The sequence below is a fragment of the Epinephelus lanceolatus genome, chromosome 14, assembly GCF_041903045.1.
Source record: "Epinephelus lanceolatus isolate andai-2023 chromosome 14, ASM4190304v1, whole genome shotgun sequence".
Lineage (NCBI taxonomy): Eukaryota > Metazoa > Chordata > Actinopteri > Perciformes > Serranidae > Epinephelus > Epinephelus lanceolatus.
The window spans coordinates 29,113,730-29,132,728 of NC_135747.1; the positions used below are offsets into that span (position 1 = coordinate 29,113,730).

Sequence of the window (18,999 nt, forward strand, 5' to 3'; positions counted from 1 at the left end):
AAATAAACTGTATATTAACAGAGAGCCAAATGTAGAATATTGTACATATCAGATAGGTTAATAAACACATACTGTGCCTTTGTTGTGCAGTTGGTATTTTTGCTTCCTTTGAAAAGAGGGAGAACAGAAGATAGTGAAACATGGGTGTCCACAGATTTAGTTATTGTCCTTTTTCAATGTATCTGTGCGTTCCATACTACTGTCAGAAGCCGCGATGATGGATGATAGCACATTCAGGTGACTGATGAGCAGTCGATTAGTAATAATAGGAATACAAATACAAAGGGCAAAAGTATTAGCTAACAATGACAGAGAAATGTGTAGCCTATGTAAAGTCACTATCATGAATATAATGTTAGAATCTGCAATATATGCAGTTATTACTTTTGCAAAATAGTAATCAGAGCTGTCCAGGTTGACCTCCATCTCTGGTGAGCTTGGTGAATGGCATTATCTCCTTTGTAACGGATATATGTGCAAGCGGGTCAAAGTTCAGGGCGTAACATTATGAGGAAGTAGTGTAAGTAGTATGTCCTGATTGTGTTTTTTTCCTAATAGATGCCATCTTGCTCAAACAGTGTTTTTTTGGGGGGGCTTTTTTGTTTGTTTTTTTAATTAGCAAACATATGTAGAACATACAAAAACATACAACATCTCATGGAGAATGTTTCTTCTATAAAAATACAGAATAGTCAATCTTGATGAAGATGAGCAAAAAGAAAAATCATAAACAAAATAAAATAGACTAGGGGGAGATTTATGTAAGAACTGTAAAAGGTACTTTAATGGATTAAAGTAACAAGCGTACAAAAATTAACAACATGGAGCAGAAACATCAAGATGAAAAACTAGGCTCATAATTCAAAACAAAAATTGAGAAAAGTCGATTCTTGTCTTTCTTGCAGTCCTGCTAAAGGTCAGTGTTCAAGTTTTTTCATTGACAAGAAAAACAACTTAAAGTCATTTATAAACCAGTTATAGGAGGGCTTACCATTCCTCCACTTGTTACAATGAGGTATTTACCCATAAGTAAAATTATTTATTGTATGTCCTGATTGTGTGCATACTGCATGCAACACTACATACGTTTTAAGGGTAGCTGCAGTACCTACTAAAAGTAAAAAGAAAAAAATAGGCAAATTGGAACAGACCCTATTATTCCTTGTCAAACCCTGCCGCCTATGTTACCCACAATGCAACTTGACCACTGACAGTTTGCTTCAGAGAATCAGGTGTGTTCTACTAGTAGCAGCTAATGTAGCCTCAATTAACCTGTACCACAACAGAATGACTTTTGTATGTTTATGTCCTTTTATTTCTTTCGGAGTGGTTCAAACAAAGTGGATCTGGGGAATTAAGTGTCGACTTGCTCAGAAAGAACAGCTTTAACATCAGCTTATATGGGAAATAAAGGGAAATTAGATGATTCCTGGCATACCTTTTAAATAACAAAGTTTTGAAACTTTGGGCTTGATGAAAGTTATCGAGTATTTTCAAGTCAAAAGACTCAAGTCCAAGTGAGGTCACGATTCATTGGTATTAAAGTCCAAGTTTAAATTTTGTCAAGACAAGTCTGAAGTCATCAAATTTGCATTCTCGGAACCCATCGGCTGTATTCGGCGTCTGACTTCCGGCAGACGGCGATACAGCCTCTGGGGGCAGACCCCCAATTTTTTGGCATTCTGGTTTGATTTGGGTGGAGGAGGCGAATTTCCGTTTCCGACTTCCGTTTATATATAAGTAAATATGCTGAACCATTGCGATGGATTCACGGTTTGCAGCGACACCAATTATGTTCCGCCTCGTTAGTTCACCGCACAGACCATTTAACCTGGCAACAACTGCAGCTAGCTCAAACGTGATTGGTCAATATCACGCGGACTACAAAGAGCCAACAACCGGAAACCAGGGCTCTTTCGCTCTTCTTCCGGAGGCAAGATCTCCGGGGTTTGCCTACAGACTCTACATTCACTGAATGTAGAGTCTGTTTATAGAGATCAAATTTGTGACTCAAGTCCAAGTCATTTGTGACTCAAGTCCAAGTCATGTGACTGAAATCTGCACCTCTGGCACTCTCCTAGACCTGTAAACAGACGTTAATATGTAAAATCGTTGGAGTTCACCTTTATGTATCCAAGATAAAAACACACACACAAATACAGCACACACACGCATACCTTAGGGTTATAGAGGATTCGCTGGGCCTGGTCACCCCCTAAGGCTTGCTGGGATGGCCACGACTGAGTCATGTCCTGTGCAACAGAAGGAAGGGTCAAAGGTAAACTGTGAGACGCCACTGTGAGTGATGTTTCTCACATGCAGAAACTCCACACATCCTAAATCTGTCACTCGGACTCTCCTCAGTTTTCTTTCATTTAGGAGCAACTTATCTCTCCTGTTTCCACACACACACACACACACACACACACACACACACACACAGAGTGCCTCTTCTGACAGTTGACTCTTGTTATCAGCACTGCTCCTCCCCAGCAGGGGGAGTGTGACTGGCTATAAATATGGGTTAGTCTCAGTGTGTGCTGAGAGATGTGTGATACATGGTTGGTGTGGGGGCTTGTACTCTGCAGCGGTGTCAGGATTCCTGTGCCATCATTTTGCTTATTGATTGATGTACTGCTTATCTTTTCCCAGATATTTTAAGTACCTGCTTTTATAAAAAATGAATTACTAGATAGATTTTATGAATCTATTTGTTCTCTTCTGGAAACTGAATTTGTTTCTGGCTGTGTTCACTCAGTGTGCTCCATTTGTTTTGTTTTCTGAATATGAACCAATTGCACAGTATGAGCTGAAAATGTGATCGAATAAACATTTTAAAAAGGCATGATTTTGCTTTCCAAGAGGGCAGATCTAAGATCTGAGTATCACTACACTGACGAGTTTCCTCGCTTTTCAAAGGTGGAAATCTCAGAGGTGTGCACTCAGTGAACCAGAGCACGAGACAGCTCATCAAAACATTTGTTACTCGTTAGGCGGCTCTGGGGAAATGAATATAAAAGACGTCAGCTGGCTCGGGCCACAAGAAGTCCTCATCAGTACCAAGTGCAACAGTTAAAATCACACTGCACTTGTAGGGTACAATATCCAACTGAAGATAGTACAATAGAGGAGGAAATTACGAATCACTTTGCAGATTGTTTGAACATTTTCAGAAAGAACTCAGAGCCCATAAACCCTGTGAGAAACACTAACACAGTATCTGCTCAGTCAACTTTCAGACTGCAGGTGCTTTGTTGTTGGCGTTTACAGTTGTATATACTACGGGGATGACAAGCAGCAAAGGGCCATGGATTGGAATTCAACGCGGGCTGCTGACTTCACCTACATGGGGACCAGGTGAGCTGGAGTTAAAGTGATTTTTTTTTTATATTTGCCACTTGTGAAATCAAAATATCAGTTAACTGAATACATTTTGGAAAAATGTTAAATTTTAAGACATTGCTTCATGCTCAGTTAACTTGTGATGGACTTTTGAGAGTATTTTTTTGCATTTTACAGAATAAAAATTGAGCAAAACATCAAGAAAATACATCAATATTTTAAAGAAAATCATTGTTAGCTGTAACCGTAATCAACTCTTGAACGCATGGTACAATTACAGTAAAATTTTGTTCACATTTGCACATAGGAACATTTAACCACACTGCAAAAGTTGATGGTTATTCACCCATATGGAGCGCTACATAGTCTAGGGCCTATTCAACACAGACACAGTGTTTTTTTTTATGAGCAGGGTTTTTCCCTTCTTCGTTCTCAAAAAAATCCTTTCTACACACACAGTTGTAAAAAAAATCTGTCCAAATGAAAACACAAAAACACAACTGAAGCGCTGTCAAGAGCACGCCAAACCAACAGGTAGCGATATAATGGTAAACCTAAAGCAGGGTTTCCCACACATGCATTTATTTGTGGCAGCCCACCATGATTATCTGCTGCCACAAATACCCAGTCAACATTTGTGTGTGCCCCATGTGGTTAATAAATTAGCTTTAAAATAGGGCCTATATGGCATTGTCCATGGGTTCCATAATGGCCATATGCCAATTTCCCACATGAGTGGTTTGACCCAACTGGGCCCCACATGGATTATGCTACAGCTACCAAGGCACCAAGTGGGTATGTGCCCAAAATGGGCATCTTATCCTGGGCCTACTTAAGTAAAATCCACCCATGCAGGCAATTGGCATGGCGCCATTATGGAGCCCTTGGACAATCCCATATAATGGCCATTTTTCAGCTCATTTACTACCCACATGGGTCCCACATACAAATGCTGGATGGGTAGATTTTCTATTTTTAGAGCTGGATCGTTCATTAGGAGCATCACTGAAATATGTATACGTTTGGTTATTAATAGCAGCACACAGTCGTAGCGCAGAGCACACTCAGGGCAGAGACGGAGCAACAGAACATCAGGCACACTGAGAGTGAAACTTTACCATTCATTCTACTGGGTCTAAAAGTTTGCATTCACTTGCAGCAGCTACTCCTCTCTGACCTGGTCAGCTCTGAACGGCCCAACAGATCACTTATCCAACTCATGGAGAGTTCTGCCTGTGCTACATTCACAGACCCACAAAAATATCCGACTTTAAAGAGGGAACACAAAAGGATACAAAGGGACCCATGGGCATTTAAAAGAAAAAACAAAAAAAAAAAACAAAAAAAACCTCAGAAAGTTTGCCGGCCCCCTCCCTCCGTCCCCTGTTGTCAGCTATCACCACATATGTAATATCATCCTGTGGGAAACACTACAAAGCCATGCAAAAAAGAAAGTAGGAGCCTAAATGCAGTTTTTACATTTGTAACTTTTAAGATATTATTATTATCATTATTATTATTATTATTATTATTGTATTGTACCTTTAATTGCCCCTTTTTTACACTCTCATTAGTAGGGGGAGTTTTTGGATTTTATAGAGAGTTAATTGCACTCGGTTTTTTGACCTCCTATCTCTTCTGTCCTTCACCTTTTACTTTACCTCTTTTTTCCTGGATAATTTTGGATTTGGAAAGGGACAATTGTTTCTGTATTGTTATTAAGACGAAGGGGAGGATTAGAGTGTCAAGCTATGGCTTCACTGATTGGCTTTAAAGGGGGACACCACCCAAAATAAGAATTCTGATGTGTTATTTCCACCTCTGTGGTCTTAACGCACTGACTATTTTTCAGTTAACCAAAGATAACAGTATTTACGAAAATGAGAAATTAAAAATTACAAATGATCCCGGGGTAATTATCTCATATTATTTCATATTTGAAATACATGTGGTGCACGCTCACAGCTTGGTGACAGCACGTGTCACTGCTCACCCTGAGGGAAGACTGAAGTGATGATTGCACATGATTATACACCTGGACTATTATGAAAATTGACCCCGTTTCTTATTTGTTCTCACCGCACGGCGCTCGACAGGAAACCAGCCACATGGAGAGAGCTCTGTATCCACAGTACTCTGTCTTTGCTCCTGCTCTGATTATAATCTCTGCTGATTAGATTGCCTGCAGTCACACTCAGACAACCCGGGCCTCATGGATGCTGACAAAACGGCCTGATTTTGTACCATTCATTTACCATGTTAGTATGATCTGGCTCCTCAGTTGTGTTATAATGTGGGAGCATGGGGGTTCAGGGTATAACATCTATGTGAGTGGTGATCACGGGGTGAGGGACGGCAAGAGGTAGATTGACTGCTAAAACTCTGGAAAAGGTCACGTTTCATCAGCTCAGATGTCAAACTCAACCGTGGCTGTTGAGGTCTCAAGGAATAGTTTGTAATCTTGGAAAATACGCTTACACTGATACCACTCTCATGTCTGTACGCTAAATATGAAGCTACAGTGTAGGTTGTATAGTGGACAGTGCCACCGGTGACATCATGAATTGGTTTGCAGACATCCGTTTTGAAGCCTTGAGTCTGGCTGTAATCTTTGGTCATCATCATCTTGTTTTTTGGAGACAGAAGTGACCACATTTGGACGAGAGGGTGGAGTTGTGGAGGAGCGAGTGGTGGGTCTAACTGAGAACTCAAGGACACTGCCATGGTAACTGTGTCCTAAAGCATATCCTTCTTTATCATCTATTTTGCTCTAAATGGGACCATAATTTACAAAATGACCATCATGCTGTATTGCAGAAGACTTGAAACTACAGATTAAGGCAATAAACTCATTATGAAAATGTTAACCAAAGTAATAAATCAAGTTAGAAGTAGGGTCTTTTTCTCATAGACTTCTAAACAATCAAACGTCTTTTTGCAACCAGTGAAAACACCCCGTGCTGGCCATTAGAAAGAATGCAGGGTTAAGGCACTTCATAGTTGACTTCACTTTTTGGAGGCATAGCTGCAGACACAGTCTGTTTGTAGTGTACATGACACACTCCTACAAACCATGCCCACCACTAATACAAGACAAACCCACCATCAAGATGACGGGACTTCCACTACTAAGCCAAGGTACGAAGGGGGTCGATCATGGACTGACATGTAGGTATGGTGGGTCATGTAGCTGCTCCACCTGCAGTTGCTTTTTAGACCAGGAGATAACCCCTTGAGCTATGGGACTCCATAAAATCATGGGGATTCACTCATGCTGTGGGGAATGATTCGGCGAGCTCCGTGAGTTGTTGGTATAACTTTGGCTAGACGGCTTTTTTCCAGAAAGGGATTTCTTGGTTAAGGTTAGGAAAAAAAGCCTGGTTTGGGGTTATGATGAATAAATTTAGCCTGCAAAGCAAACTTCTCCCATGTGTGCTCTGTGGCCGTCTAAGCCCAGTTCAGCCCATACTCTAAGGGTGCTTTCAGACCTAGAGTTGTCTTGCTTTGGTCCGAATCAGGGACTCATTGTGTGATAAAGTTGTTCTCACGGCAGCATTTACAAGCGGACCTGATAAAATGCCTTGCACGAGAAAGCTGCTCTTGATTGGTTAGAATTTATAATGTCGCAATGGAGGGACAACTACGCAGGTTGATTTTAGCGCTGGTCATCGTGGACTATATTGCTGTCATTGTTCATTTTAGTCAAACCATACAGTTTGAAAATGAGGCGCGGCTCCAACTAGAAAACAATGTTTTGATGCATTGGATGTGCTGAATGTGCATATTAAGGCAGTACAGGAGGAGGTGCACATTAATAATCCTCCAGGACTGTAACATGCTCATGTTTAACCCAGACAATGTGTCATGTGACTGCAGTTGGTTCAGATCCAGGTCGGAACACGTTCTCACCACAAACAAACCACACCAGAGTTCGTTTGTAACCGGACCAAGACCACCTCTTCAAGAAGGTCTTGGTCCGGTTGTTTTGGTGCACACCTGAGTGTGATTGCTGTGTTCACACCTGCCCAAAGGAACCACACTTAGGGGGCAAACGAACTTGAGTTCGACTGAACTGAACCAAACAGGGCAGGTGTGAAAACACCCCAAGTGCACGGTCATGACCTTTCCACAATAACATTATGATGGCCAACTTGAGAATTTATCAGCAGTCAGGTAAAAGTCCCGGTTGCAACTGGGCCAGCAATACAAGGACCAAAAATCAAAGTGCATCTTCATAATTTGATGATCACAAAAAAAAAAAAAAAAAAACATTTGAAGAGAGATGTTAGGTCCCCTGTAGGTTTCATCTTGGGATGATGGCAAAGATTGGGATAATAAATACCGCCCCCGGGTGAAATCCTGTGTGTTTAAGGAGTCCCCTTTGAACTACAGTCAGTTGCCAGTTAGCGTAGCTTAGCTAAGCAAAAGTCAAGAAATAACCTGGCACATACCCCCTGGCTGTAGCTTCATATTTACTGTACAAAAATGAGAGAGGTCTCAGTCTTCTCATCTAACTCCCAGCAAAAAGCAAATAAGTGTTTCCCAAAATGTCACACTATCTATTTTAAGTCTAATGGAAGTCTCCTAGAAGGAATGTTCCCAGTTTCATTCGTTCAAATCCAGTGACACTCATGAAATGACACATTTTTATGAACCTGTCAGGTGATTCAAAACCTTTTCTTCCTCCTCTTCCCTCTTCCCACACTCTACAGTAAACCTCAAAGGGCAAATGTTTCCTCTTTCTGCTCATCCTTTCACGTTATTATCTCTCCTCCCTCAGTCACCAAGGACACAGCACCAGCCCTCACCCCTTTCCTCCTCCAACAACAACAAGGTCTCCCAGGTGGAAACACTATGTGTTGCTATCTTCCTCCCACCCTGTGTACTGTATCTCTATTCTCCTCCTCCACTCCTCCTATCTGTCCCACACTGGTGACAGGACACAGGACACAGGGAGCAGTGATCCTCTGCATCGTAAACATAACAGGAAAAATACAGAAACCTCAGTGCCACCGAGCACAGTCTAAGATATCTGTGAGTTTAGAGCTGTAAAGATGGGTGGATTAATTGATTAACAAGGTTGCTGCCTGTCAAATATGAGGATATTCTGCCTTTCTGGGTTTTATTGCATGATCCAGACATTTCAGATGTTAAGATTTGCTGTTTTTTTCTTGTTGTTTTTTAGAGTTATGTGATAGCCTTAGTATTTAGGTTTTAATAATGGTTTTTAAAATTGTTTCTTTATTATTCAAATATTTTTATTGGCTTTTTAAACTGCAAACGCATACAATACAATCTTTAAAATTATTTGTAATGCCTGGTGTTAGTTTTATTTTATTCCATGGACTTTTATTTATTGAATAAAAAAGACTAATGGGAAGACTAATGGGAAGAACGGCGATTCGATCCCCAGCTCCTCCAGCCCACATGTCGAAGTATCCTTGAGCAAGACACTGAACCCCAAATTGCTTCTGATGGCTGTTCCATCAGTGTGCGAGCTTGTGAATGTTTACTGAGTAGCAGGTGGCACCTTGTACAGTAGCCTCAGCCACCAGTGTGTGAATGCGTGAATGTGACATTTAGGGCTCTAAATGTCACATTCACGCATTCACACACTGGTGAATGCGTGAATGTGACATTTAGAGCCCTAAATGTCACATTCACGCATTCACACACTGGTGAATGCGTGAATGTGACATTTAGGGCTCTAGTTTCGCAGACCGGGCGCGGCGGGGGCGCAGCGCAACTGCGCTTCGCCAACTGGGTGTGGCCAGGCGGATTTTGTAAGTTTGCTACTCCTCTTTCCCACCTCCGTCCCTCCTACCGGCGCAAGTCGGAAAGAGGGAGGAGAGAAGGCGTGGAGTGGGTTTTACACACATCACACCAATCAAATGAGCCCCTCTCCTCGCCCTTAAATGCGCCACGCGAAGGTGTAATGAGAGTTTACTCAATTCGCCATTGCAGAAGAGAGCAGCAGCATCAGACGGTCAAACTTCTCCCCCAAATCAATGTTGCGTTTCTCTCGTGCGCGCGCTCTCTCTCCTTCTCTCTCACAGTCTCACTCTGTTTCTTTTCTTTTGACTTTTCTAAGATGACAGATGCTGAATATATACTCCCTATATGATGCTGTGGCTGTTTGTGGTTGGCTGAGAGGGATGTGAACTCATTAGGCTGTTAATCAAATCAGTTTCGGTTTCCATTACGCGTGCCAATCCCCTTTGATCTGACATCAGATGTGAGGGGACAGTCGATATAGAGATACATTTATGTGCTGATTGCAGATAGTTGCATTGAATAGTGGTTTTGTGGCTATTTATTGCATCGTTAATGTGCCTGATATTCTGGAAACCTGCCTGTGAGGTTTTGGTGACGTGTGCGCACTGTCCGCCAGTCAGCCAAACTTGGGCTTACACCAGCTGCGCTCCCCCTGTGCTGACAGTAGACCTGTTTTCAGTTGGCGAGCTTTTAGCGCACCTTCGGCGAAGCCTTTTGGCACGAAAATGTCACTGCGCCAAGCTGGATCTGTCGACACCTCCCCATGCTGCGCTGCCACACCCATCTCAGCGCACCTCGGTCTGCCACACTACCAAACTGAGCGCGCCTCCGGTTGCGCTGCTCAAAACTAGCTCTGCGCGGGGTTCGCCACCCTGCGCCACCTGCGCTGCGCCGAGAAACTAGAGCCCCGGGTGTAAAAGTCCTTTGAGTGGCTGGAGGACCAGAAAACCGCTTTTCAAGTGCAGTCCATTTACTGTAGACAGCGAGCATACAAACTGTAGAGGCTGAAGCTAACTAAGTTTTGCAAGACCTGGTTTTGATCTTTATTAGCTTAATGATGATCTTACCTGGTCATTTGATCAGATAGCTGTAACCATAAAAGTATGTCACTACTGGCCATTTAGTGGGATCATTTGTTCAAGATAAGTGATGTAAGCAGAAGGGACACTGAGATAGACCGACAATAGCTTGAGTTTGTCGATGTAACTTTTCCTGTCTGGTAGACTTATGGTGTTAAAATAATCCTTTGACATGCTGATATCTACAGTTTATAGTGAGCTACAAACATTTTGTTAGGGTTTCACTCCTTAATTCAGGGGTAGGTAACCTGTGGCACCTTTTCCTCTAAATGTTGCTTGGGTCATATCTAAATGACTTTCAGTAGTAGCCCCTTTTACACTGCCAGATTTTTCTGCGAATGTTGGGCCTTTTTGCTGGCAAGCTGCGAGCATTTAGACACACAGAGTCAGATTGGCGAGTTGACCAAGGTGCCCAATTTTCCGCCTCATAGGGTAGTCATATTGGTGGAACCCTTTCAGTTTAAACAGATCGAGGCGGCCTTCCGCAACGGGAGGGGCTGTTGAAGACTTGTGGGAGGAGCTGTTGATGACGCCACACATGCGAGCCACTGGTGGTGGATAAACAAGAAACAGCTGATAGTAGGAATTAGCGAGCAGCTAGTAGCAAGAGGGAAACACAAACCTGACAGACACTGTAAAGATGAGCAACTGGGGAGACAAGGAATTGTGCGCCCTCCTTGTCCTCGCAAACAAAGAGGCCATTAACTGTCAGATGACGGGGATGGTGAAGAACGGGCCAACTTACGAGAGAATTGCCAAAGGACTGACCAGCCACCACTTCCCTCCCACATCGCTGTTTACGTCACACGCTGAGCTACGCGTTTTGTTACTTGCTCACGCCCCCCATTGCCCAGAAAAAAGCGCATTCTGTATAAACAATAGTAGACAGGCGGCATTTTGCTGCACTCCCCGATTTTGTTTTTATACTGCCAATGCTGAAAAAAGACTGATTGGGCTTTCCTGCAAATTTGCAGAAGCTCTATCTAAAAAGGGCTACTGATAGCTAGTCTTGAGTCTCTTTAGCAAGGCTAGCTGTAGACTCCAAATTCAAAAACGTAAAAGTTTCAGAGGAAAAAAGAGATATTCAAAATGGTTGGACAGATGAATTCACTTTCACCTCCAACTCTTACCAAATATTTAGAATTAGCTTACTGCAGAGTAGCCACCTTGTGCTAAAACATATTAATGAATACTCATTTAGACCTATTAGTAATGTTGATGGGATATTTTAGTTGCAATAGTTTGTGTTCCCTTCAAAATAAGACTCAATAATGTTTTGCACTCCAGATTTATTTATCTATTTTTGGTCAAAAATGGCTCTTTTGATAGTAAAGGTTGCTGACCTCTGCCTTAGTTGCGTATTATGGCGCCGCAAATGCCATTAGAAGCACTACAAGGAGAAGGAAAGTGAGTTTTTTCACAAACTATCTCTCTCACATACTACTGTGTGAGTGTAGTGACAGTTTCAGCAGACATGACAAAAAGCTATTTTTATAATCAAATTATTTTATAATTAAGAAAATAAAAAAGGAATTTATTACCTCCAGAATATCTTTGGCACAGCTGCTGTGTTGGCTTCTTGTTACCTGTGCAAACAGAAGAAAGGAGGCAATGGTAAATGAGGAGAAAGTCACAGGAAGCCAAGGCCAGCAGGTGATCAGAGGGAGTTTAGTGTCCCTTCAGATCAGCAGACACAAAACAAGTCATTAACCACAGTAGACAAGAACATGGCAGAGGAGCTGTTGTTGCCCACGGACCATATCTGAGCATCTAAATTACAGTAAAGTGCTGAGTATGTCACATCTAAAATTCACTCTTACGCAAGTTCAACGGCAAATATAGCTGTGCACAAGTACTCACTCAGGGACTCATTCATTTCTTCCACTGGTCATTGCTCAAGATGTTAACTTTCACTCTCCCTCACAAAGATAACACACACACGCACACACTCAAAAAATAACTGTCTGCATTCTGCTTCCCGCCTTTTTGCTGCGACATTCACAACTCGGTGTCACACTTTACTGTAAACCTCACAGTCTCTCACACACAGGCACGCAGTAATTGTGAGAGTTGAGAGGAGGTTGTTGATGACTCATATGTTAGAAATCACAGCTGCAGATGATCAGACGGATGTTGATTCTGTTGCAAGCAACTTTCTGTTTCCATCCGCATTAGGCAACCCCGCTCTCCCTCCCCCACGTTCCTCCCCCCTTGTCACAACCCAGCTCACAATTCAAATTCACCTCATTGGCACGAACGCCCAGAACCATGTTGCTCAAGCAGAAAGATAAAGGAATGACTACTTTGCATCATTGTGTGCAAGACAAGTGTGTGTAGGTGCTCTCTGTCGATGTGGGAGTGTGTTTCATTCTGACTGTGAGTTTTGTGGGAACACTCTACAGCAAAAAAAATGTATTGTTTTGTTTAGTTCCTCATTCATAGCAGGGCTCACACTCTTTATCTTGTCAGGTTTGGTTTCAGTTGACTTCTTCATCAGTCTGAATTTCTGTATTTCTATGTGAACCTTTGGACTATCTTTAACATGTCCTTTACACTACATAGGCCAGTTTTCATTTTGGTGACTTGCTTCTTTCTTCTGTGACCCACTCTGTCTCCTGCGCCATCTGTGCAGCATAAGTATGCACAGTAGAAAACGTGTGTAGTGCAGCGTGCATGCCTGTGTGTGTGTGTGTGTGTGTGTGTGTGTGTGTGTGTGTGTGAAGCTGTGTCTTCTTGCATGCATGACTCACTAAGGTCAGTGTCTGAGTGGATGCACTCAACGCCTGAGGATGAAAAACAGTGTGTGTCAAAAACTGTCTGATTATTAGAGCTACAAGGCAGTTATGAGGCCATAGGCACTAAATGAAAAACATAAACACAGACAGCCAGGGTTTTACCTCCCTGTGGCGGTGCACGAGCAAAAAAAGCCAGGCCGTCTTCCTCAGTTTACACTCACACGTCAATTAGTACGGATATTGTCATGTGCAATGTGTTTCACACGTCCATACCCAGCAGCACCACAGGCTACAGCTCTGGTGCAATACCCTGATGAGTGAACTCCTCAGGGACCAAACAAACCACAACCCATCATAACACCTGCAGCAAGCAGCATGCAAGCCAAGTAGACTACTAACCACCTGTTACATTCTTAAAGTATCAGCTATTACTGGAGTTATGCTCATTTTCAGCTTCCGTGCAGCACTTCCATCTGTGTTGGGAAAAAATGTGGAAACACTTTTAATGTGCCAACTGAATTTTAGTGTAAATAGGAGCAGAAGATGCAACACTCTGCAGGAATGATCCCTTTTTAAATCCAGTGTTTAGTAATCTTTACAAATAACCTGCATGTACTCCACATGTGCAATCTTGTGACTTAAACAACATAGAAAGACAGATATAATCCACACGCACTCCCTCACCTGAGAATATGCGCATCTGAGTAGAAAACACACAACGGAAAGTTTCCCTTTGCCACCGAGGACAGTAGGCATGGTTCCTGGCTGGTCAGTGCTCTCCTCCGGTGTCCATGCCAGTGAGGACTCGCGTTAAGAGCAGCGGATGCGGTGCCCCCTCCGTGACGCTGGGCAGAGCGGCTCTTCACTGCCGGAGTGTGTCTGTGTCACCGGGGGAGACAGAGGGCGATGTAGGCGGGCCGGTAACGTCAGAGATGACACACATGCAGCTCATGCAGGGACATCACGACTCAGAGCGGCCCCGTTGATGTTCATCACCGGTGCTGCCTCTTTTCTTAAAGGCGTAATTAGGATGTCAGAGCTGCTGAATACACCGGCGACCTGACACCCGCTGATGTAGTAAGTTTATGACATCCGGTCCAACGTACAGGGGCGACACTATGAATTATGGGGCCCCTAAATCTGAATTAATTATTATTTTTTTGGCCACCTGGGGACATCTCAGCAAACCGTAAAAACAACAGTTGACACAGTATCACCTTTTAATAATATTAATTTTAATAATATATTAGTTTAATTTGTATATAGGCTTAACGTTAACGTTATCTTTCCAAACAAAGTTAAAACTCAAAGTGCCTTACAGGATCACATTACGTTAGCTTACGTTAGCTAAAGTTGTTATAGCTAAGGCTAGCTAAGGTTATGGCTAAGGTGCTAGTTAACAGTTGCCTACACTTTTATAAGACAGTGGGCAACATACATTAACATATATTTTATTTATTATACTTTTCTGTATATTTACTTACTTTTTGTGTTTGTTTTGGTTTGTCATCAACTCCTCAGAACAATATTGGCTTTTTAGCTGCTAGCCTATATGCTCCACAACAGCTAGCATAGTTGCTAACTTTGGTAATGTTAACTAACATCAGCTAACAGTTAACTAAGCTAAAGTTGTCATGGCTAAGGTGTTAGTAAACAGTTGCATAAATTAATTTTTTGGCCACTTTGGGGCATCTCAACAAACTGTAAGAACAGCATTTGACATGGTATCACCTTATAATAATAATAATAATAATACTTATAATATATTAACTTAATTTGTGTAGAACCTCTCATAACAAAGGTAATGTTAATGTACAAAGTGCCTTACAGGATTAACATTAGCTAACGTTAGCTAAACAGTTGCCTACACTTTAAAGAGAGGCTGTGCAACATTAACATTCATTAAGAGTCTTTTCCCCCGATATTTAGTTTCTTTTTGTCTTTGTTTTGGTTTTTCATCAACTCCTCAGAACAATACATGGAATTTTAGCTACTAACCTATATGCTCCACAACAGCTAGCATGGTCGCTAACTTTGTTAATGTTAGCTAACATTACCTACCATTAGCTAAAGTTGTTACGGCCAAGTTGTTGGTAAGCAGTTGCATTAATTCATTTTTTGGTCACTTAGGGGCATCTCAACAAACTGTAAGAACAACATTTGACATAGTATGACCTTTTAATATTAATAATATTAATGATAATATATTAATTTTATTTGGATAAAACTTCTCAAAACAATGTACAAAGTGCTGTACAGGATTAATGTAAGCTAACGATGCTATGGCTAAGGTGTTAGTAAATAGTTGCCTACACTTTTAAGAAACACTGTGCAACATTAACATACATTAAAAGTTTTTCTCCCCAAAATTTACTTTCTTTTTGTCTTTGTTTTGGTTTGTCATGAACTCCTTAGAGCAATACTTGGCTTTTCAGCTGCTCGCCTTTCACTACAACAGCTAGCATAGTCGCTAACTTTGTATGTAGTTTGGTGTTGGGCATGTAGCGTTAGTGTTAAGTTGGTTTATCAGAGCTTTTTGCTAAAATGATGTGTGGAAAGGAGCAAGAAACTGATACAATTATAGGATCATTACTTTGTTTTTTCCTTTTTTTCCTATACAGTGATAGTTTAAAACGTACGCTATGACTTAATATCATTATTTAGCCTGCAGGACACCCACAAAATACCATTTTTTACAGAGGAAACAGATATTTTTTTTATGTAACCTTAAACACTACTGTAAACCAAGGTTTCCAGATTAATTTTTGCATACTTTTCAAGTGTCATACTTCTAATGGGGCCTGGCACACATGGACACTACTTATACAGAGTTTATTGAAGACTAAAGCCAGTGGTTCTCAGTGAGGTCCAGGAACCAGCAGTGCTTATAGTCAAAAAGTCAAATAGTTTTACAGATCTCTAATTGTTTTCCAGAACAAGCAGAGTATGTGGACCTTGGGTTGATTTTGTTTTGTCAACTGCTTTTTCCAAGGTCAAGGATGAACTTTAAAGTCAACATGGATGAGAATAGATCCACTTACAGTCCAAGGCAACCAAGCAAACTCAGTCTGCCCATGAGATCTGCATGGTGTGGCCAAAAGCTCCACAGTGACTGAGTAAGTGGACATTGAGTTGAGTTTATTGTCTTTCCAAAAATGAATTTATAGGGGGGGGGGGGGGTAACCGCACCCTGGGTTCAAACCAGGAAATCCGCTTGCTGTGAGGAGACAGTGCTAACCACAGCACCACCATGCTGCCATATTTCTGGGGTGCTTATCTAAAATAACACATCATAATTCATATCTTAATTTTATCTGTATCTGAATCTGCAAAGCAACTAAAGCCAGTAAAAACTACAGTACTTCCCTCAGAAATGTAGTGGAGTAGAAGTATTAAGTAGCATGAAACAAAAATAGGAGAGTTAAGTACCTCAAAACTGTACTTGAGTAACTTACCTCCACCACTGATATACTTAAACTATAAAATATATAACATTAGATGGTTCAGTGACTGAGAGCATGTTGAGGGTCAATGACAAAAATCTGATAATCTTTCCTTCCAGCATCTCGGCCTTGTGCACTTGTCTCGTCCATCCATTATTCTGCTTAATGCATTCTGGCCTGTGAAGTGGCTCTGGATTGCATGGATTTTGCCTTGTCATGATAAAATATGAGCTGTCTCTCCGGCTCAGATGGCTCTGCCGGGAGGAGGCTGAGAGAGGAGGGAAAGTCAGACACAAAGAGCTTGATATACGCGACTACATTGATTTGAGGGAACAGAGGTGCCACTACATATTCTCCTCTAAAACAGAAATGTATTTTTAGAAAGACAAAAGGGAACAACCCCATAGTGCCCGTTATTTGTTTATGGCCACCTGTCACAGACTGAACACAGGGGCAGCCCCAGTCGATAACTGCTAGTCCAGATGTAGAAACTCATTTAATCTGCAGAGAGATGAAGAGACAAGAAAGACTTTGTGCTCACAATACTTTTTATGGGTCTGACATCTTAATGAAAGAGATAAGAGGAGTGTAAATTATGTTTGCCTGTAATAAATGAGACAGTCTGTGACCTCCTTTATTAACTCCACTGCATTAATTCATTCTTTTTAGGTCATGCAGTCTATCTGTGTGTTTCTGTGGGTGCACACGTTTTTGTTTGTGGCTTTTATGTTTCCGTATTTCAAAGGGAAGTTTTAATCTGTTTGTTTCTTGTGCATTAACTTGAGAGGTGTTTTAGATAGATGGGTATTTTGTTTATTCCGGAGAGGAAGTGTGCATTTTACAACAGCAATACTTGAACGAACCGTTATGGTAAAAGATAAGCTGTGCACTCACAAGAAAGATAAAAACTCTGACATATTGAGCACTTTATGGTGCTGACTTGTTACTGGGTAAGGCTGTCAATTCTCACATTTTAGATACTGGAGTTAGTTAGTCAATCAGTCAAAAAACCATGTTGTTTTAGGAACATGTAACTGAGAAGAGACATGGAGGGCGACAAAAGTTATTGTCGTCGGATGAGTCAGCACAATTTGAATATTTCTGTCGTCATGCACCAGCAACGATGTGAGAGGGAACACTTTCTTTGTAACATCTGTGCACACTGACAGGGCCCCTTCTTTTCTCATTACAGGGCTGTGCTCTGAGAGGCAAAAGTGTCAGACATGTTATTACTATATGTACTTACTTCAGTATCAGATAAAGAGAACTTTATTGATTAATCAGTGTGGAAATTTTGTGAAGAAAAAACAACAACAAATATTTGCAGGCTTCAGTTTCTCAAATGTGAAGATTTTATGCTTTTGTTTGTCACACAGGTGTTTCTAATTCTTATTCTTCAATGCAGTCCAATACAACACCATCACAAACTATAACCTCAACGCTTTGCATGTTATTATGTAGCGGATATTCAACAACACTGTGGTTAACACGTGGTTATGTTTAGGCACAATAATCACTTGGTTAAGGTTTGGAAAATGTCAAGTTTTGGCTTAAAATCCTCGCTTTTGGGGACCCAATCCCAGAGAGAAAAGCAGCTGAGATGTCTTGGTAAAAAACAACCACTGTCATGGCACTATATCCCAGCCTATAGGTTGCTACAAAACACCCACATTTGCAGCCTAAAAAGCAGCTGGAAACACAGCAAATGTCTCGCTAAAGCACAACCAGTGTTGTTGTTTGTTGGTCTTGAACAGTGGTCTGCAGCTTTGCAGGTATCTCACCTTAGTGACACGCCATCCACCATCTTCTCCACTTCCTGAAATCAGCTTATATAGTCTGTCAGTTAAGAAACGTTGATATGAAACATGCAAATGAGACATATTCGTGATTTGCAGAAACATACATTGCCAACATTTTCTGCTGGAAACTTGCCTGCTAAATCATATAATTCTTACCTGCAATGAACACCTCTATGACTGTGTCAAAAAACCTAAACATTTCAGGGATCACAAAAATAGTCTTGGGCGGAACAGAGTCTTAGAGTGCATGTGGCTGTCTGCTCTTTTCTCTTGACTAGACTGACTAACAGATTGTGGTCCTGATATGACAGACACTTTCATTCTGTCTCTGTTTTCTTATGCATACCCACAATGCATCAGTAGCAAAGACAGGAGAGAAGCAACAGTGTTTTCCTTGTTGAACAGAGTGGAAATGTAGGGATGAACTGGTAATGGAGGGATAAGAAAAGCCTGGGGCCAGTCTCCACAGTCTCACAGTAGCACCCTTGGTTACAGACCCATGGCGACAGGAGCTCAAAGGCGCAACGGCATCCCCCGACGCTGCCTGTTTAGAACACGGCTGGCCTCAAGAGTCAGCCTTCCTGACAACACATTTACTCTCTCCTTCTTTCTGCCTCTCTCTCACATGCAGCCTAAATGAAGACGATGAGATGGAGAGGTGTTGGGAGAGAACGAGTGGGCCTGAGCTACGTTGTCTATCCCTGCAGCTTGCTTTGGTTACCATGGAGATTCCAGATTCCTGCAGGTAGAGAGGGAAAGGTAGACAATATGGTACCACTTTCTATGAAGACACCCTTTTAAAGGCTTAGATATGCTCTAATTCATG

At 41.7% G+C, this 18,999-nt stretch overlaps 1 protein-coding gene across 3 annotated transcripts in view; it reads right to left on the reverse strand.

Moving 5' to 3' along the window:
* aff3 (AF4/FMR2 family, member 3) overlaps positions 1 to 13,943 on the reverse strand; it is a 28,762-nt gene extending 14,819 nt beyond the window's left edge. Inside the window, exons 1-4 of one of the 3 annotated variants that reach the window (XM_033614638.2) lie at positions 13,616 to 13,941; positions 11,738 to 11,782; positions 2,178 to 2,252; positions 73 to 106 (exon numbers count right to left, since the gene is read on the reverse strand). In XM_033614638.2, the coding sequence (XP_033470529.2) occupies positions 73 to 106; positions 2,178 to 2,252; positions 11,738 to 11,782; positions 13,616 to 13,687 (226 nt within the window). In that variant the 5' untranslated portion in view covers positions 13,688 to 13,941. Of the gene's footprint in view, positions 1 to 72; positions 107 to 2,177; positions 2,253 to 11,737; positions 11,783 to 12,056; positions 12,248 to 13,615 lie in introns of those variants that run through there. The other 2 variants (XM_078174579.1, XM_033614647.2) reach the window with 2 other exon arrangements.
* Positions 13,944 to 18,999: the final 5,056 nt, after the last annotated feature.